At 33.2% G+C, this 20,766-nt stretch overlaps 2 protein-coding genes across 4 annotated transcripts; one reads left to right on the top strand and one right to left on the bottom strand.

The window, feature by feature from the left end:
- Nucleotides 1-1,493: 1,493 nt before the first annotated feature.
- LOC111018591 (uncharacterized) lies at nt 1,494-6,548 on the bottom strand. Its single transcript, XM_022294743.2, has 11 exons — nt 6,027-6,548; nt 5,482-5,576; nt 4,063-4,120; nt 3,641-3,835; nt 3,485-3,561; nt 3,241-3,323; nt 2,744-2,795; nt 2,566-2,634; nt 2,247-2,333; nt 2,089-2,150; nt 1,494-1,789 (listed from the first exon to the last, which is right to left on the bottom strand). Exons 1-11 carry the CDS (start codon nt 6,142-6,144, stop codon nt 1,666-1,668), a joined length of 1,020 nt encoding a protein of 339 aa, XP_022150435.1. The 5' UTR covers nt 6,145-6,548; the 3' UTR covers nt 1,494-1,665.
- A 5,518-nt stretch (nt 6,549-12,066) lies between these two features.
- LOC111018584 (Tetratricopeptide repeat (TPR)-like superfamily protein) lies at nt 12,067-19,087 on the top strand. Of its 3 annotated transcripts, none has more exons than XM_022294731.2 (5): nt 12,067-15,221; nt 16,153-16,451; nt 17,496-17,605; nt 17,712-17,888; nt 18,637-19,087. In XM_022294731.2, exons 1-2 carry the CDS (start codon nt 12,207-12,209, stop codon nt 16,186-16,188), a joined length of 3,051 nt encoding a protein of 1,016 aa, XP_022150423.1. In that variant the 5' UTR covers nt 12,067-12,206; the 3' UTR covers nt 16,189-16,451; nt 17,496-17,605; nt 17,712-17,888; nt 18,637-19,087. The 3 variants fall into 3 exon arrangements, with proteins under 3 accessions (XP_022150423.1, XP_087982707.1, XP_022150422.1); XM_088126581.1 differs by having other exon boundaries at nt 17,712-18,478; XM_022294730.2 differs by lacking the exon at nt 17,712-17,888.
- Nucleotides 19,088-20,766: the final 1,679 nt, after the last annotated feature.

The raw sequence follows: 20,766 nt of genomic DNA, 5'->3' as shown, positions 1-20,766 counted from the left end.
AATTTGAAAAAAAAAGGTGGATAAGAAGTAAAAAAGTAAAAATAATTTGAGTGAATTAGAAATGTGTTTGAAATGTGCTTGAAAAGTTGGATTGATGATTGATTTAAAAATGTGTTTGAAAAATGTGTATATTCAAATTTGAAAAGAAAAGTAGGTAAAAATTAAAAAAGTAAAAATAATTTGAATGAATTAGAAATGTGTTTGGAAATTGTGTAAATTTGATTGAAATGTTGGATTGATGATTGATTTGAAAATATGTTTGAAAAATGTGTAAATTCAAATTTGAAAAGAAAAGTAGGTAAAAAGTAAAAATAATTTGAACGGATTAGAAATGTGTTTGGAAATTGTTTAAATTTGATTGAAAAATTGGATTGATGATTGATTTGAAAATATGTTTGAAAAATGTGTAAATTCAAATTTGAAAAGAAAAGTAGGTAAAAAATAAAAAAGTAAAAATAATTTGAGTGAATTAGAAATGTGTTTGGAAATTGTGTAAATTTGATTAGAAAATTAAATTGATGATTGATTTGAAAATGTGTTTAAAAAATGTGAAAATTCAAATTTGAAAAGAGAAGTGAGAAAAAAGTAAAAAAACACGAGTTAATTAGAATTTAGAAATGTGTTTGGAAACCAAATCGGTAAATATCTCATTTCCAAATGAATTCCTATTATGAAAGACACTAAAAACATAGTCAAAAGTTTATGATTAAAATTTACTTTACTTATTCAAATAATTTTACCAATCTAAAAAGATTTTTTTAATATTTTCATCGACGTCGACATTGTCATAAGTAAAGTGATCATATTCTTACATTGCTGATCAATTAAGCTACAATTATAGGCTAATTAATCTACAATTCAAATTTGAAGGATGATCAATTATAGACTAATTAAACTACAATTTAAGTTTTATTTGCTAATTTAAAAAATTTCCATCAATTTTCACAATTTCCATATTTTTTCCAAAATATTCGTCGACATCAACATGTCCATCAATATATCCGTAAAATCGAAATCTCGACATTTCTATCAACGTCGAAATATACATAATATTAATATTAATTATTTTTAACTTATTTAGAAATAGAAAAAATATTTATTTGCTAATTTAAATACTTTTTATGATTTTTTAATTTATCTAACTTTTACAGGAATATCTATCGACATCGATCTTTTATCGATACTTGATATTTCAATGAGATTTAAACCTCGACATTTGATGAAATTGAGACCTTGCCCGTAAGAATTTTTCAACTTCACATAAAAAATAACCATAATTATTGTGATTAATTTTTTAATAAATTATTTGATAGAAATCAAATAAGCATAATAAGCATATTAATTATAAGTGTTTGAAGGGCCAAAGCGAGCATAACTCAGCCGTAATTGACATATTTCATATATGTATATTTGGGTGTTTTAGATATTTATTTATTTGATTGGTATTTCCATTTATAGGCAAATCCAACAAAAAAAGGCAAAAGAACATAATCTGAAGAGCACAAAGAAAACCAAAAATTTCCATTACTAATTACTTTATTGGCAGTAAGAAGTTGAACAATGAGAGCCCATCAAAAGGCTAAGCAAAAAATAAGTGAACTCTAATAGATACCTCTTTCTAATTCATCTTATTTCTTCCTAAACTTTTCATTCTTCCTATCCTTCTCAGATCTTCGAACTGCTGGCCGACGAAGTTCCTTCATCCCGGTTTCTCGATGGAACTTGTTTGCCATGCTCGGCTTCTTCATCGGCAACGTCAGCTCGACTTTGAGCTTCTTCTTTCTCGCCCCTGCATTTAGAGATTAGAGGTTCAGCTAGCAAATAGAGCAATGTAACCGGGGTCGTGGTGTTTTCGATAAGTCGAACGAGCCCCGAAAAATAGAAACTTCGTCAGTAACCATCGTTCTGGTATCATATAGGAATGATCCATGGTTCTAAGAAACAAATGGTAATCTAATTCATCCCCAGGATCATTCGAATCTCATGCTTCAGCAAATGAAACTTCTTGAGCAGTTTATATGCTTACTTTACGAGCATTTTCCGATAGAATTTACGGGAAAAGAATTTAAATTAGGAGTGTTAACGTACACTGAATAAATGATGAGTCCAATGATAACAGCAGCAAAGGCCAAGTAGTAAAGCCAATCAACCTGCAGAAAATCACTTGATGAAACAATCCAAGGAAGAAAAAAGAGAGAAAAACAATGTGATGGTGATAGATCGATGAATGATGAATGATCACGAACCTTCTCATTATAAGCGACAATACGGATCACAACCGACCACATGTCCGAGGTCAGTAAAGACAGGTTCAACATTGTGGATCCGCTAATCTGCGAAAATTCGTAGTTTTAGAACCAAAGTTCCAACATAAATATGCTAAAGAAAATCTAAAATACTAGAAGACTATTTGGGAGATGTTTCAGAAACAGTAAAATTTTGAGCAATTGTCATCTAAAAAGTTGTTTTTCCCCTTCTTTCTACTTTAGTTTGTTTAGCACATGCCTCAATAGCAAACAGAAGTAGCTCCTTGAATGCCACATGAACAAATGTTCCAACCCATACCTGAAGCAATACCGGGACGAATGAGTAGAACAGAAACATAGCCACAGAAAATCCAGCAAAAGGAAGAGCCTGAAAGAAATCAGATGGAAAACAACTGTTATACATTGGAGTATCAAGTTCTAGGAGAGATTGACACCGAAAACTCCATGTACGAAGCACATCTCACAAGGAAACTTACTGCTCCGGCTGTCCATCGAATGGATTTTAACTCCTTCCGCTCAATTATGCTTCTAAAGAAAACCATCAAGGAAACAATGTAAATATATAAATCAGAAGCGCCACAGTCACTTTAGCACCCTGCTTGATGATGAGACATTTCTTGGAACAAAAGAACATAAACAATATTGCATCATAAGATCAACCGAGCAAAATGCGAGTGAGGAAAAGAGAGAAAAATGCCAGTTTCAAAAACAATCCATAGTAGGCTCGAGTCTGAGACAACAAAAAATATAGGAAAGTATCTAGCTTCTTACCATTCATGACCTATCTCTATCCCAACCACCATTAGAAAATTGACAGTTCATTATTTTTTTAAAAATTCTTTGCTTTTGCATCTCTTAGTTGTCAAACATCCAATGGTGGTTAAGCAAAACAAGATAGGTCTGACGGGCAAAGAGCTAAGTATTTTCCAAAAATAAACTACCGTAAAACATTGAGACATAAAACTAAGGATACATTTGGATGGCACTGATGATGCCACCAAAGATGCCCAACATCGCCATTAGCTCGACTCTATCAGCATTCTTCACCAGAAATTCCTTCAGCAGAGAGTTAAAATTTGACATTTAGAAAGTGTTTATTAACAAGTCAAAACAAATCAATAATTATTAATGTTCTAATCATCTCGTGGCCCGATTGTCAATCTCTAAAGCTTTCCAGTAAGGGAAAAGTAAATGTAACTGCATACTCGCAGCCTTACCTCGCTGACATTAGTAACAGCATAAAGGGTAGCACCAGCTATAACAAGAGCATCCCCTTTAAGCGGGCTGCTTCCTCCTGCAAATCATATCGGTGTATGTGAGTACAATGAAACATAAATTTGCAAGGACCATGACTCAGGGGCTCGTGGTATTACCAGCTCGGTCACCAGCATGAACGTCGGAAAAAATGACCGTGACAAGGCCCGCGACACAAACAATAACACCCGCTATCTTCCTGAATCTATATTTTGTTTTCAGGAAAAGCCAGGTTAGCAGCATGACACAAGGGATTGTCCAACAATCCAACAGCATGACACTTGTTAGAGATGTGTACTGATAGGCCTTCACAACTGCACCTCACACCAGAACACGATCAATTCCAAATTACAAAAGTATTATCCTATAGCGAAAAAAAGAAATCATAACTCGATACATATAAGATTTCTAGATCATGAGCAATGATGAACAGAGAAGGCTCAAGAAAATCCCCTTTTACAAGAAAAATACAAAGAGAAAAAAATAAGCTCTTAATTTCATCAAGAGGAGTTTGGATATATCGCATAAAAAATAGCTGTACCAAGGTAGTTGGCTTCTACATCTATCAAGCCTAGTGGAATGTAGAAGTACCATTTTGCCTGTAAGATTTAGAAAGGAGACAAGTGAGAAATTCACACATAGAAGATATGAATTAGCAAAAGAGAAGGAAATCAACCACACCACAATACTAATAACTAAGGCCTCATTCAATAACTTTTGTTTTTGGGTCCCTATTTTTTAAAAATCAAGCTTATAAAAACTCCTTCCACAAACGTATTAATTTGTTTTGACATCTATGTTTTACAAAGTTATCAAAATCTAAGCTAAATTTTGAAGAGAAAAAAAGTAGTTGTTACAAACTAGTTTTTGTTTTTGAAATTTGACTAAGAAATCAAATATGTTTTTAAAAAAGATATTAAACATATTAAACAACTTGTAAGGAAGCAAACATATTTTAAAAACAAAATGGTTATCAGACGGACCTATCCTACACATGCACAGTTCTCACATCTTCCTTATGGAAAGGGTTACTCATAATAGATTAGGCACTGCCTTACGGCACATATCACCTTCCAATTCATTCCTGTTGTAGTGTTTCTATAATTTGGTTCTATTTTGGCACAATCAGTCTCTTCTTTAAGTTCTACTTAAGGCACAACAAAACAGCAGTAGTGCTAATCGGGACAAGTACAACAATCATGAGGAAGATCACACAAAAATCCACTTCTTCAACTCAGTAACCAAATCGTTCACAAGCAACAGCCACCTATAGCCAAATCGTTCACATGCAACAGCCACCTATAGCCATCTAACCAAACAAGAAACTGTACTGGAAGGTGTGGCTGGATCACCTCCTTTTCGGAAGAGCTAACAATTGTTCGATATTTTTGTTTGACATTTTTTCTCATTAAAAGAGAAGTGAACTACGTCTTAGTTAAAATTTTATGCATGAAAAATGAAATTTTGATTTTTGTAGCTGATCACCATTACTACCCTATATGCCCAACAAGTACTTCTGATTCAATATTTTGAACTTTGCTAATGATCCATGTGTAACAAATTCCAAAACAAAAAAATAGAAAAGGAGGCATCGGAAGAACCAACGACAAATGATTGTACGTGATTTTTTTTTTTAAGTAAAAACCAAATTTTCATTGAGAAGAATGAAACAATACATAAGGGGATAAAAAATAAAAAAATAAAAAGCCTAGGTAGCCAAACTAAAAGACCGATCTCCAATCTAGCAAAATCAAATCAATACAAAATGATTGTATGCGATGTTAATTGCAGGTTTAGGAAGCAAGAAAACAGTAAGAGAATTTTTTCAGTGTCAATAACTTCAGCAACAACATGAGAAACATTCATTGTATAACTTCTTGCTCTATCAACTATAAGATTTCAACGGGTAGTCATTCAATCAGTTTAAGAAGTATAACAAATAAAAAGGAATCAGAATCACCTTGAGTGCTTTCTTACGGTATAGCACTACACTTCCATAAACAATTGCTAAGAGGACATAGTTTATAAAGGACTGTGAAGTTGGAGCATTAATTCCTGCACAATAGTATTATATATGTCAATAACCATTATTATGTTATATTTAATAACGTACATTCACCCGAACTAGTTAAGACATATATCCTCGACCAAAAAGTTAATCCTCCTCACCTCCACATGTGGTTCAACTCAACAAAATTGACCTCCCTTCATCTGTGGGGTCGAGTATTTATTTAACCCACAAACTATTAAATTACTACTGACCCAAGAAAAGCTTAAATCGGTCAATTTTTCCAGTTGCTTAAGAACATATATATGAAGAGGAAAACGAAAGCTTTCACTGACACCTTATAGAACTCTCTGTTCTTCACAAACATGTTGAAGTTTAAACCAAAACTAGTTACAGTGCGTAGAATCCTCTTACTCCCAACTCGGAAATAGTACATGAAAATCCAATTAAGAAAAACTATAAACTACAAAATGATGCAGAAAATACGAAGAATGTACCTCTTTTGGCGAGTTCAGAGGACGAAAAGCCTGTGGAAGTGATAAGAAGAGACAGAAATTGCCCCAACCCAAGAGCTATTAGGGTCTTTTTTGTGCAAAAATCCTTGAAACTCCTCATTATCTTCTCGTTTCCGACGCTCAAAGACAATTAGAACAGACAAATCTCACAGCCCAGAGAGAAAGAAAAAAGTAACCTAAAATTTGGGTACCAATTACAGAACCCAGATGCCAGAGTGTATAAGACGACAATCTGAAACAGACCCAAATAGAGTTCCTATTCGGAATCCAATAATTTGAAGAATTCGGATAGAACGAACAGAATTTTATTCGGAAAGCGACGGCTGAGGACGAGTGATTACAGCCGTTTGAGCGTGCTAGTGAGCATCAAAATGCAAGCAAAATTATGCTGATTTCCGAGCTGTTCATGGAAAAGGAACTTTGGTTCTTCACTCTATATATAAAGAGACGTTTTACCTTACTGGGGTAGGAGAGAGAGTAGAGAGAGAGCAGAGAGAGAGTGAGAGAGGAATTTAATAATTCAGAATTTGGAAGTGACTGATCGAAAAAGGGTGGGATTGGAAGTGGGAATTGAATTTTGGGGATTGGAAAGAAAGATTATTGGATGACAAAATCATATGATATTTCAATTGGTTCAACTTTTTCACTCTTTGATTCGTCTTATGGTCCTTTGGTAGTGAAAGCGTATCAAAAATTCAAATCTTTTGTAGAAAGACTACACCAAGTCACCAACCAACACCACAGATTTTGGCATTTTTTTCACAAAGTACGCCATTGATTTGACCACCAACAAGTTTTGTTTACATTCTCCCTGCCAACGTATTTCAGACTAATTTTTTTTAGTACAACAAATTGAAGATGTGAGATTCAGATATTAGACTCTAAAGAAAAATTAAGTATTAATTATCCTTAAATTATGCTCTACTTGACCCTACTACATTTGACGGTTAAAAAGACACAAGAAATTAATTCTTAGGTGGATGACCGTCGTGAAATTTGGATCCAACAAGTTTTGTTTACCTAAGTTTTGTATATACTTTGTTAAAGTTCTAATTAGATTTAAATATTGTCTTCATTCCTATACTTCGTTTTGGTTTATTTTGGTTTTCACTATTTTCAAAATATTCATTTTGGGTCATGTAGTTTTCGTCTCATAGTTTTGTAAACCGACTAGTTTGACTACTATTTACAAAATCTTACACAAATTTTATACCTAATAAAATCCTTTAATACAAGTTTTATGACTACATTTCCAGAAATTTAGAGGATTTGAAGGATCGAACCTCCAACCTTGAGAGAAGTAGTACATGTCAATTATTTCTAAGCTATTTTCATGTTGGCACGTATATTTATATATTTGAAACATATCTGCTATTTACATTTTGTCAAAACCATCATGGGTGACTCATTAGTCCAAAGGGACTTGAGTTAATTAAGAGGAAATGAGTTTAAACCTCGTTACTTGTCTAAAAAATTAATAATTCCTTTGTGTTTTTTGGCACCAAATGTTGTAGTATCAGACAGTTGTCCCGTGAGTGCGCATAAGCTGGCACGAACACCTATTGGATAAAAAAAAAAAAAAAAAAACCTTTTATCAATATTTTTTTGGCACTTTCAATGGGAAGTTTAACGAGCGGCGCAACGGCGCATCTCGTGGGGGGTGTTAGCCGCACAATGTGTGTGAAGTGTGCGCTTCTAAGTTTCAATTTTATATTATTAGGTTTCACTTTTTGACTTTGGTTATTCAACAATATATCAAATATAAGGTGCTTTATAAAATATTTGGGAAACTAAATTAGTGTAATGACTAATACCAAACTCTTCAAAAAAAAAAAAAATATATATATATATATATATTTATATATTTATATTTATGTGTATCCATATCACCGCGATTAATCTCACAAAACAACTGTCTGACTTTACTACATTTGGTTGTCAAGGTAACTCTAGGATATTAAATCCTAGATAAGTGGCCACCATGGTTTAAACATGTTCCCTCTAAACCCTTTGCTGTTTACATTGAATAATAATAATAATATCAAAGTTGTTTTTACGGTTAGAATATTCAAAATGACTTGGACACTAAAGGTTAGGTTCAATTATACTTCTATTGTTTGTAATGTTTTACTTATGTCCTTGGCCTGTAAAATGAATTTAAATCGATCAATTTTATTGTCAAAACGAGTGATAAATGTTGGAATGACAAAGCAAAATAAGTAATATCTTTTAATTATTGCTCATATTTTACTAAGTATTAATGTAAACGTTTTATCTATGTTTTAATTAATTATTTAAATTCATTGTTAAACATTTTAATTAATTAATTCAGTTAAAGCGTTTTTTTTTTGTTATTTCCTTTTAAAACTAGATTTGTTCTCCTCCTTCGAGAACACGCAAAAAATAAACAGTTGGAGAGATCTCGTTTTACAAAAGTTTTTACAAAAAATCAAACTTCTTTCTGAGCATGTTCTTCGATTCCATTCTGTTCCGATGAGTGCACCCAAAATTGGAAGTTGGGTTAACCTTGGGAAGCAAACGGCAAAAAACGATTTAGCACCGTGATCGTGTCGAAATTGTTTTCCAACAAACTATTGTTTTCATCAAAATTCTCCTTTAGTTCTAAAAATAGAAACAACATGATTGTTGAGTGGTAAACGAGAAAAAAATTGTTATACATCAATCACTAAATCAAGTGAGTAGAAATATCAATTAGAGATGAGAAAATTCATCCTCTCCTAATATTTGCATGACTGAAGATGGAAGAGTGGAAGAGTGAGGTTTTTATGGTTGATTATTTAATGTGAATTTATTAAAAAAAATTGTCACTAAAATAAATATATTAAAATTAAAATAAACATTTTTTAATCAAAGCCATTGTCTTTTTCTTTCTTTCTTTCTTTTTTATATTCGTAAGTGTCTGAGTCAGCTTACACGCAACTCGACTAATCTTACGGTTGCTCCGTCTGACTCTACAACATTTGGTAAGAAACACATAGGTATTACTAGTTCTTAAAGTAGATGCCTATCATGAGTTTGAACTCGTTCCCTCCTAATTAACTCCAGTTCCTTTGGATCAATGAACCACCCATGATGGTCCAAAGTGACAAACTTGTTAGGTTAATCAAAGTGTTAAAAACTTTGTGAACCCACCAAATTGGGGCAAACTTGTCCAGCCCAAATAATTATATTTAGATGATAGTTTTTATATTAGGTGGGTGTTCTTGTAAAAAACGAGTGAAAATATTAGTCTCTCAATTACGCATTCTATTTACTTACTTTGAAACATTGTGATACATTAGTTACTCAAAGTCAACTTTTATATCATTGAAAAGTTGTATCCTGCGGCTTATGACTTGAGAAATTAATTTCTAAAAAATGGTAGAGAGAGCGGGACGGATTCACGTTGTGACCAAGGATACGTGCCCCCTTAGATTTATATTAAATATAATATAGTATACACAAAGCATAGTGTGTATTAACTACATTATTTTTTGTTTTTTAAATATGTTTTTACTTTATTGTTTCCTAAATATATTTATTCATTTTTGTTTTATAAAAATATTTTTTATTTTATGTTTTCTAAATATATTTTTACTATTATTATCTCCTAAATATAATTTCATTCATTTTTGTTTTCTAAACATATTTTTATTGTCGTAGTTTTTATTTGTTTAATCTTTAATATATTTTTATTATCTGGGAATCTCTTATTTTAGCTTTCTAAATATATATTTTTATTTAAAATAAACAATTTCACCTTTTATGTCTAGTTATTTCTTTTGGATATAATATGTCTAATTAAGTTTATATCATGGAACATATTATTTTAATAAATTTAAATTCGTAATCCTAAATTCAGGTTAATATGATAATTTATATCACTTTATTGAATAAAAAAACAACAAAACTCACCATTTTAATAAAAATCAAGTTTCTCAAATTAGGTTTGATTATAAAATATACCTTTAAATAACACTGCCAAAAAATCTAACTCTAATGTCATGCCAAAAAAATCGACACTAATGTTATTTTTTCTAAATCCTATCAATTACTTCATACAAAAAAAATATTTTCTAATTTATTTGATACATGAGAATATTTTTTCAACAAATTTTCAAATGAAAATTTACCGAATGTTAAAATTACAAGGTAAAAATTACGAACAATTATCCGATGCAAATTGATACATATTGTCAAGTTGAAGTTTAAAATTGAAAAAAGTCTAAAAGGAATCATGGAATAAAATTAAATTGAAAAAGAAATGTGCATAACTCGATTATAATAAATCAAATAGATATTATTTTGAAACTAAGCCGTTGAATGAGTAATACATTTGTTATCCATTAAATAAACTAAGTCATTCTTATCAATACAATTCATTCGTTTATGCTCACGGTCATTTCTTACCGCGCCCCAATGTCACTACCAATCCCCTACCCACTCATGCTGTACCTCCTCCTGCCAATATAAACATGATCGAGCCGACATTTTCGAGTTGGGATCCGTCTCTCCTTATCACGCCAGCCGGAGAAAAGGGAGAAACGGATGGTAGAGACATGATTGGAATCCGGGAGACGAGATTGAGCCCCCACCTCGAGTTCACATGCTCCGGTGGGATGATTTCTACGACAATCTCCCAACCCCTGAACAACCCCTCCAATTACTCCCGGAAAGCCCAGAAAGTGAAACATTTATCCTTTACCCTCGCTCGAATTCCTCAACCCTTTGATGAAAGCCCTAGTTGCTCGGACCCTACAGACCTAAAACCCCTCCCCGCATCTTTGTGGATGGACTCCGACGAACCTTGTTTTAGTACAACAAATGTGAGGATGGAAAACTGAACCTTCCACTTCTAAGAAATGAGCAAGATACCTTGATTCCACCATACATATCAGGTTGAACAGATCGGGTTATATTTTTAAAGTCTTCATTTTTCCTTTCTTTTCCACTCATTTCTGTCTAATCTTTTTTTCGATTTTGGCTCGGCTAGGTGGGATAGTTGAGTCTTTCCCTTTTATGATACTGAGTTGGGCAAAACCAATAAAATAAAGAAACAAATCTATTTATCGAGCAAAATGAGTTGTTGAACTAAGCTTACGTTGATCGTCACTTTTTACTTTTTTTTTTTTCTGAACAACTTTACTTTTTACTTTTATTTGACCATCATTGGTAAAATGTAAAATGATTTTAATGTACTTAACGCAACACTATCAACATTTGTGTTTAAATATTAATTTTCGTGTCAATCTAAATATAATTCAACTAATAATATTTCTAAAATTCTAAAATTCTAAGGTCAGTTCTAACGTTCAAATTTCTCACCTTGTTATGCTGAAAAAGGATTCTTTCACAAAAATATGTAAAATTGTGATTTATTGAATAATATAGCACATTGAAGTGAAATTAAAGTAACAAAAGAAATCGTAAATCATATACTTGTACCACTACCATCCTTTGCATTCTAAATTGTCTCGTGTCTTTTTTCTTTTTTAGTACGTGCAAGGTCGAATTCACGATCTTTTGGTAGAGATAAATAGTTGAATTAGATTGAGATTGGGCTAAATTATCTAGTTTAATTTTGGCATGTTCTTTTTAGTTATTGTTAACAAAGAAAAGAAAAAATTAAATTACTTTTGGTTGGTGTACTTTTATTGAAGATGAGGAGGGAATTTGAACTCACAACCTCTAGTTCAAGGTATATGCCAATTATCGCTGAGCTATGCTCACTTTCACTAAATTGTTATGTAGTTGAGAATAAGTTCAAGTTAGTTTTATATTCAATTCAAATTTAATATAGGTAAACTCTTAAACCAATCCAACTCATAAAATATTTATTTATTTGAATCCAACCAAACTCATATCGAACAAGTTTATAAGATAACCTTTCATTTATGACTTTTCGAGTCATCGATTTTTTTTAACACCCTAACCATATTTGTAATTTGACAAAAAAATATATTTTTTTCTTTCATAAAGATGTCCAACATGTTGAAAAAACAAATTGCAAGCTTCTCACCATGATGATTTTGTTTTGTTGACATTAGAATGATGAAAAGTTTTTCCATTTTCTTTCATTCTGATTCTGATTTTCCCTCTCCTCCTTAAACCCTCCAAAAACCCAAAGCCTACAATCCCATTTCGAAGCTCCCACTGCGAGTAATGAGCAGAAGGGGGCTGAAATCTCTCCGACTTCTCTCAACCTCCTTCAATTCTTCCCCATTTAGATTGAACGCCGTCTTCTCCACGAACCCATCACTCATATTCTCTGATTCCTCCAGATTTTCCTTTGGGAACATCAGTGTATATCGCCTAAGCCTTTCATCCGCCATTGCCAAGTACACCACTTCTCCTCCGGACAATCTCGAGGGACTAGTTGATTTAGACGACTCAAATCCGTCTGAGAGTTCGCGGGTCGAATGCTTTTCGGCCCAAGAAGTTGGGTTTCTGCGTGATTCTTTGTTGGATTCTCCTGCAGACTCTGGTTCTTCTGAGAAGACACTCGAGATTGGTAAGATTTCAAACGAGGCTATTTCGATATTAGATGCAATTCGTAACGGTGATGATGGGTTTGGGGACAAAACCCAGAAATTACTTAGGCAATTTAGACAGAGTTTGAATCCCGATTTGGTTGTTGAGGTTTTGAATCTTTTGAGGAGTCCTGAATTGTGTGTCAGGTTCTTTCTGTGGGCGGGTAGGCAAATTGGTTACAATCACACTGCGTCTGTGTACTGTGCATTGTTAGATGTTTTCGAGTGTGATAATTACGATCGAGTACCGGAGGAGTATCTGCGAGAAATTTGGGGTGATGACAAAGTGGTGCTTGGGAAGTTGCTTAATGTGTTGATTCGGAAATGTTGCCGAAATGGGTTGTGGAATGTAGCATTGGAAGAGCTCGGGAGGCTTAAGGATTTTGGATACAAGCCGACCCGGTTAACTTATAATGCTTTGATTCAAGTCTTTCTCAGAGCTGATAAGTTGGATACTGCTCATTTGGTTCATAGAGAGATGTCACAATCAGGATTTAGTATGGATGAGTTTACTTTAGGTTTTTTTGCTCAAGCCCTCTGCAGAGTGGGCAAATGGAGGGATGCCCTCTCATTAATTGAGAAAGAAGATTTTGTCCCCAATACGGTTCTCTATACGAAGATGATATCTGGATTGTGTGAAGCTTCGCTTTTTGAAGAAGCTATGGATTTTTTGAACAGGATGCGGTCTACTTCCTGCATCCCTAATGCTCAGACTTATAAGATCTTGCTTTGTGGCTGTTTGAATAAAAAACAGCTGGGTCGATGTAAGAGAATTCTGAGTATGATGATTGCAGAAGGCTGTTTTCCGAGTTATAGGATATTTAATTCTCTTGTTCATGCTTATTGCAGATCAGGGGATTTTTCATATGCTTATAAGTTGCTCAAGAAAATGGAAAATTGTGGATGCAAGCCTGGCTATGTGGTTTACAATATCTTAATTGGCGGTATTTGTGGTAGTGAAGAGTTACCTGGCCCAGTTACATTTGAGTTGGCCGAGAAAGCTTACAATGAGATGCTTTCTGCAGGAACTGTTCTAAATAAGGTAAATGTTGTGAACTTTGCTCGATGCCTATGTGGCTTTGGGAAATTTGAGAAAGCATATAAAGTAATCCATGAAATGATGGATAATGGTTTCATTCCTGATACCTCTACATATTCTGAAGTGATAGGTTTTCTATGTAATGCCTCAAGGGTAGAAAATGCCTTTTTGTTATTCAAAGAAATGAAAGGGACTGGTGTTGTTCCTGATGTTTATACGTACACAATTTTAATTGATTGTTTTTCTAAAGCTGGCCTCATTAAACAAGCTCACAATTGGCTAGATGAAATGGTAAGAGATGGGTGTGAACCTACTGTGGTGACTTATACAACCCTCATCCATGCATATCTTAAGGCTAAGAAAGTTTCCATTGCTAATGAACTTTTTGAGTTAATGCTAGCAAAGGGTTGTATTCCTAATGTTATTACATATACAGCTTTAATTGATGGCTATTGTAAATCAGGGAATATAGAAAAAGCTTGCCAGATTTATTCAAGAATGAGAGGTGACGAAGACATTCCGGATGTAGATATGTATTTTAAAACGGAAAATAATGTCTCTGAAAAGCCGAATGTTGTTACATTTGGAGCTTTGGTGGATGGTTTATGCAAGGCCCATAAAGTCAAAGATGCTCGCAACTTACTGGAAACCATGTTTTTGGAAGGCTGTGAACCAAACAATATTGTATATGATGCACTTATTGATGGCTTTTGCAAGGCTGCAAAGTTGGATGAAGCACAAGAGGTGTTTGCTAAGATGGTCGAGCGCGGGTATAATCCTAATGTCTATACTTATAGCTCTCTGATTGATAGGTTATTCAAGGATAAACGTCTAGATTTTGTTTTGAAAGTGTTGTCCAAAATGCTTGAGAATTCTTGTGCTCCTAATGTTGTTATCTACACAGAGATGATTGATGGCCTTTCTAAAGTTGCAAAGACAGATGAAGCTTATAAGCTTATGTTGATGATGGAAGAAAAGGGATGTAAACCAAATGTTGTGACTTACACTGCAATGATTGATGGCTTTGGGAAAGCTGGTAAAGTTGACAAATGCCTTGAGCTTTTCAGGGAAATGGGCTCAAAAGGCTGTGCACCAAATTTCGTCACCTACACAGTGTTGATCAACCATTGCTGTGCTACTGGCTTTTTAGACGAGGCTTATGCACTTTTGGATGAAATGAAACAAACATACTGGCCAAAACATATATCGAGCTACTGTAAGGTGATTGAAGGCTATAACCGGGAGTTCATTCTCTCTCTTGGGCTCTTAGAGGAAGCGGAGAAGAATGATTCTGCTCCAATTATTCTGCTATATAGGGTTTTGATTGATAACTTTATTAAGGCAGGAAGACTGGAAGTGGCACTGAAGCTTCACAAAGAGGTTATATCAGCTTCAATGTCCATGGCTGCTAAGAAAAATATGTATACGTCATTGATTCACAGTTTTTCTAATGCAACTAAGATCGGTCACGCGTTTGAGTTATTTAATGATATGATAAGACAAGGTGCTATACCAGATCTTGGTACATTTGTTCACCTTATCACGGGGCTTATCAAAGTTAGCAGGTGGGAGGAAGCACTTCAGCTTGCAGATATCATATGTCAGATGGTTTGTGTCTTAACCCCTCTGATTTCTGTTTTTCCGGGCAATCATATAAGTCACCTGATTCATTTTGCAGTATCAAATTATTTTGGAAATTTTAACTTAATATGGGCCATCAACTCCCTCCCCTAAATAGCAACCTAGTATTTTTCTGCTTGATTTTTCTCCTCTTTTGTGTGTGTGTGGTAGTACAATATCCCGGGGAACTAATAAAGGGTTACCGCCCTCTGTCAACAAAGCCTTTTTGATCTGATCTTCAAGAAACTTTAGGCTTTCTATACTTAATATATTGCTATAGGGTTCATTACTTTTTGAGCGTTATATGCCCACCCTCACCCCCAACTTCTGTGTTACTGCCTCAAATATATTGAACCAGAGAGCAAGTACTTTTGCCATGTACAGCCAAAGAACTTGATCTTATTTAAAAAGTCGATATTCACTGACACACTAGAGAAGCACAACTCTAACAAGTGTATGCATGACCGGATTGGGTAGGAAAAAATCGATTGATGGGTGTATTTAAAAAAAAAAAAAACTTGAAAATATATTTGGAAACATTTTTTGTTTTTTTGAAAGGTCTGCAAAGATCATTTTTACATTTTGAGCCTCCAGTTACTTCTATCTTAGAATATTTATGAATTTTTAATATTAGAGTTACTATTCATCATCATGTACTGAAAATTGTGCTGCTGACACTGAGTGCCTGATTTTTTTTTTTGTATGCAAAGATATATTATATATATTTTGTATGAAAGTTGGTTTCTCATCCAAAAAAAAAAGTGAAAATACCAAAACTGGCCTTCATGAAAAATTGGCTTATCTTTGAGAATCAATAGTTCAATACTGCTTGAGAATACATAGTCGCCATTTTCCAGTCATTTTAACTTTTTATATGTGTTTTTGATATTTGTGATTTTAAAAGATTTTGATCTAGCAGGATATCAATTGGTTGCAACAAGAAGACACACCTTGAAGAGATTCGTGAACTGTTGTTTTTAGTGCTGTCTGCCCGTGGATTATGCGAAGGCCTTTGAGTGTGCTCAATAATTCGGCAGTGGCAACCATATTGGGGGGTTCTATCATGCACTCAAGAAAACCTGAGACGATATGCAACCATAAACAACTATTGCTGCTTGAGACAGATTTGATTTCCTTTGATTTTTGCCCATAAATCCGAGGATAAGTTCGCCGGAAATCTTTATCGAGCTGTTAACCAGATTCAGACTTGTGAGAAGGGTAAGATCACATAACTTCTGCTTGACTTTTCTTAGAGGGGTGGGGAGGAGGACCGGTTCACTGACATTATACCACCATCAATTTGCTTTAGTTTGAATCCTATTTTGGTAGGTGACTGAAATTTTATGCCTATTTTGTTTGGTCCCCAAATTTTATAATGTTCTATTTTTGTCCTTAAATTTTCAAATTTACCATTTTAATCCCTAACCCTTAAAAAAAAAGAAAGTCAAATCATTTTGGTAATTCGGCACTTGACCAGTGTCGTTAAATTTTCTACAAAAGATTTCATGAAAAAGACTAAAATGGTTACTTACGTGAAGTTTAAAGCCTAAAACTGGTAATTTGAAAATTTTGGGACCAAAATGAAACGAACATACAAGTGTGAAAGTATCAAAATAGGATTCAAACCCTTTGCTTAACACTGTAGTCTCCTCCTTGTGATTATAAGTTTATTGTGTTCTTAGGTCCATGGCATTTAATTTGCTTTTTGTTCTTTTATTGGTTCATTTAGTGTATAAGTTTTATTCATCTTAGATATGATTAGTGATGTTCAGGAGGCGATCAAGTTGATAAATACTCTTTTTATGTTCTACTTGTGCCCTTGGTAGGGTGTTTAGAGTTTGGTTTGGTTTAGTTTTTGCACCAAACCAAAAACTGAACTGTGGTGGTCGGTTTTCTATTTATGCAAACCAAACCAAACCAACTCTTCTTGAAAATCGGTTTTTACTGTACTGATCAGTTCGGTTAAAGCTTCAGTTTGATTTTTTTTTTTTTTTTAATTTATAATTTTGGGTTTCTTGTGCCTAATTTTACCTAACCTACTTTGTGCCCAAATTTCCATAAAAAAAAATATTACGATTTTGACATCTATTCAAGTAAACATTGCAATGTAAGAAAGATTGAAGCTGCTGCAGAATTATATATTAGCTATGATACATGACCAAGTCAATATGCTAATTTTTTTCTTGAGCATCCTTGAATTGCTGGTAAGTTGGTGACAGGATTTCTTCCCCTCTTTTTTCCCCTTTTCTTTGTTCCCTTCAGATTATGCAAAGGAAACTGCATGTCTGAACTGCCAACAGGACAAGCTCGTGCGCATCGGAGCTGTTAAAGTGACTTCTGCAATTGATTCCCCAGAGCTCCATTGTGAAAAGGTCAATTTTATGTTGTTTCTTTCCCTTCCCGGAGTGCTTTTGTCGATAACACATGCGCATGAAAAATTATTTTCTTTGTAAATTGGCAATTGGATCCTTTGTTCAGGAAATGTTGGGGTTCATCTTGCTCGTGCCAGCTCAATGCTGGATGAGGCTCTCTACCATTCTCCGATTAGGGACAGGGGTCGATCTTGTAGCCGATGGGTTGCTTACCTGTTCTTTAGGGTTTATGGACAGAGATAAATAACAAGAGTTTTAGAAGGGTTGAAGATCTTGAGAGGACGTATGGGTCTTGCTCGGTTTCACGTTTTCCTTTGGGCGTTAATATCCAAATACGTTTGTAGTTATACTATAGGTTCAAGATTGGAGCCTGTTCTTTTAGTTTGACCTCCTTTTGTTGGGCTGTTTTTTGTGTTTTTTTGTATGCCTTTTTTTGTTCTTTCATTTTTCTACAGGAAAGTTCGGCTATTCATAAATAAATAAAAAAAAGATTTGAGATATCTTTAAAAAAAAACTGTCTATCTTGATGAGACACAGAGAGATATCTAAATCACGAAATGGGCAAACAGCCTAAGGGCCAGGGTTGGAGGGGGACTTGTACAAGTTTTTTCCATACGAAACTCTCCTTCGCCAACAAACTATCTTTTTCTTTATAACACTTTTGTACGACTCTCTTCGCGTCGAACTATCTTTTCTTTGTATCACTTTTGTACAACTCTCTTCACGTAAGTAAAGCGATTTCCAGGACGCGTCTGTTCTATCACACTGTAAGAGAGGGTCTTTTGGTAGCTGTATGAAGATTTAGCTTGCTTTAGTAGCCATCTGATGTTTCAAAGTGCTAGGGACCCTCACAATGAAATGGAACTGCTTTATGTGAGAGTGCTTTGAAACTTGTGTTTATGTTTTGTGGTTCATTTAGATTTTCCCTTCAATTCAAGGGCACCCCCTCCTACCCCTCCCCCTGTCTATAATTTACCTCATAAATGAACTTTTAGATAAGTTTCTGAACAAATTAAATTTTGTGGTTTCAGGTTGAGGATGTTAATACCAATTTCCATGCCCACATTTTTCTGGGTTGACATTCTTTGGAAACTCTGCAAGAGACGAAGTGGAAGAACAGAAGATTGCCGCTGCTCACGCTGTTGCTTGTTTTATTTTGTTTTTTTTTTTCAGTACAATAGTTGGGGTGGAGAGTTTCGAAATCATGACCTCTTGATCAAAGACAGGTGCCAATTACTGCTAGTTAAGCTTATGTTGGCTGCTCTTACGTTTATTTTGTTAGAATCATAAGTCTTCTCAGTGGAAGACATTGGAAGATGAGATCTATGCTCCATTTTTCTCTCTTCTTTGTCCACTGTTTGAAGCTAGGAAATTCATATGTATGTACGTGTGTGTGTATATATACGATGAAAGAATACAAACGAACATACAAAATGAGTACCCACAAGAAAATTGAGATTTAGGTTTGTGGGGTTGGAATTATTTGTGGTATGCGTGATCTCATAAGTACACTAAATGATACGATGTGAGCAAAAGTTTTGAAAAGAAACGGTTTGACATGGTTCAATTGTTTGAAATGAATTTTTAAATTTACGGAGTTATCAATATCAACTCTATAAATGTATGATGAAAATTTTCTACCTGTGTTTTTAGGACTGATTCAGCCCTATGTGGCTTTTGATACAAAATAATTATTTTGCTATTTTGTTTTTTTTTTTTAACAAAATGGACAGAAATTTTACATATATACACACTTTATCCTCTTTATAAAATATTCTAAAAGTTGATGGCGTATATGAAAAGTTTTTTTTTTCTTTTGATTATTAGTTCAATTTATACTTTTTTTTAATCAAAAGTTCAATTTATACCATTTGTAAAGTTAGATTTATATTTATTATGATATAAGTATGCTCGCTTAAAATCCAAATGGGAGGACAACACTCAATTAGTTAAGATATATACCATCGATCAAAAAATTTGAAGGTTCAAATATCCATCCACATGTTGAATTAAAAATAAAAATAAAAAAACGAAATGAACACGCCAACTCAAGTAGAAAATATTGAACACATCTTTAAAGTCGATAGGTGGATCATAGCTTTGTAATTATTGAAAAAAAACACAAATGAACACCATCTCTAGTAACTAAATTAGAGTTTAATTTAAAATTAAATTATTAGAACTAAAATTGTAATTTAATCAATACAAAACTTATTAAGTTTCCTTTCATAATAGAAAGAAGTGTAAGAAACTATTTTAAATCACATTGTTTTGGAAAAATAAGAATAATTTTTAATATTTTATATTGTTTAAAAGGAGAGAGAGTTTGCAATATTTGTTTATTGGTATACTTATAAGTTTTTTAAAAAAGAAAAAGAATAAAGAGTTTTACGATAAATTTTAGGTGGAAAAATGATCCAACAAGAATCAAAATAAAATTGTTAAAGTTCATATAATAAAATAGACATTTTAAAAGTTTAAAGCGAAATCAAACCTTAAATAAATAAGATGAAGTTATATTGGTGGTTTATTATGAAATGCCACCAAAATTTGATTACTTAGTTCTTTTCTTTTCTTTTTTTAACAATAATTACTTAGTTCTATTTTTTCTTTTTACAATAATTACTTAGTTCTATTTTAAAGGTTAAATCACACCAAATAACTTTGAACTTTAGAGTAAATTTCAATTATGAGTAAATTTGAGTCATGCTCTATTGTTTCACAAATTTCATTTCTACCTTCAAATTTTAAAATTATTTCAAAAATATCTTATGTCAAAAAAATTTAAGAAATGATTTAAATTTTTTATCTTTTTTTTTTCTTTTTAGTACAACAAGTGAGGTGTGAGGATTTAAATTCATAACCTCATGGTTGGAGGTGAGTGTAAGTTTATGTTAGACAACTTTTTTTATACAGTTTAGAATGAGAATAATTTGAAATGGATATAATTAAATGTCTTTGTTGGGGTGTTTGTTGTATTTAATTTTTAATTTTAATTTTATTAATTAAATTTAAAATATGAAAAAGTTAAATAAATAATTTATCTTGAAATTCAATGAAATTTTGCAAAATTCGATCATTAAAACTTTTTATTTAAAAATTTTTTTGGGCAACAAATGGAGTGGTGTATTTGATCTCACAACCTCTTTTCGTAGTTAAAG

Source organism: Momordica charantia, assembly GCF_013281855.1.
Source record: "Momordica charantia cultivar OHB3-1 chromosome 7 unlocalized genomic scaffold, Mcharantia_2.0 BLBB01000007.1, whole genome shotgun sequence".
Lineage (NCBI taxonomy): Eukaryota > Viridiplantae > Streptophyta > Magnoliopsida > Cucurbitales > Cucurbitaceae > Momordica > Momordica charantia.
Note: the sequence above shows the minus strand (reverse complement) of the source record. Positions and strands in the feature narration are given on the sequence as shown.

Bases quoted from the DNA above. Each gene is read 5' to 3' on its own strand.
- LOC111018591 (XM_022294743.2), bottom strand. From the start codon at position 6,144: ATGAGGAGTTTCAAGGATTTTTGCACAAAAAAGACCCTAATAGCTCTT. The intron at 5,577-6,026 runs GTACATTCTTCG...ACTATTGTGCAG, and splicing joins CTCTGAACTCGCCAAAAGAG to GAATTAATGCTCCAACTTCA. The intron at 1,790-2,088 runs GTACGTTAACAC...CTCTAAATGCAG, and splicing joins GGACTCATCATTTATTCAGT to GGGCGAGAAAGAAGAAGCTC.
- LOC111018584 (XM_022294730.2), top strand. From the start codon at position 12,207: ATGAGCAGAAGGGGGCTGAAATCTCTCCGACTTCTCTCAACCTCCTTC. The intron at 15,222-16,152 runs GTTTGTGTCTTA...TTGATCTAGCAG, and splicing joins CAGATATCATATGTCAGATG to GATATCAATTGGTTGCAACA.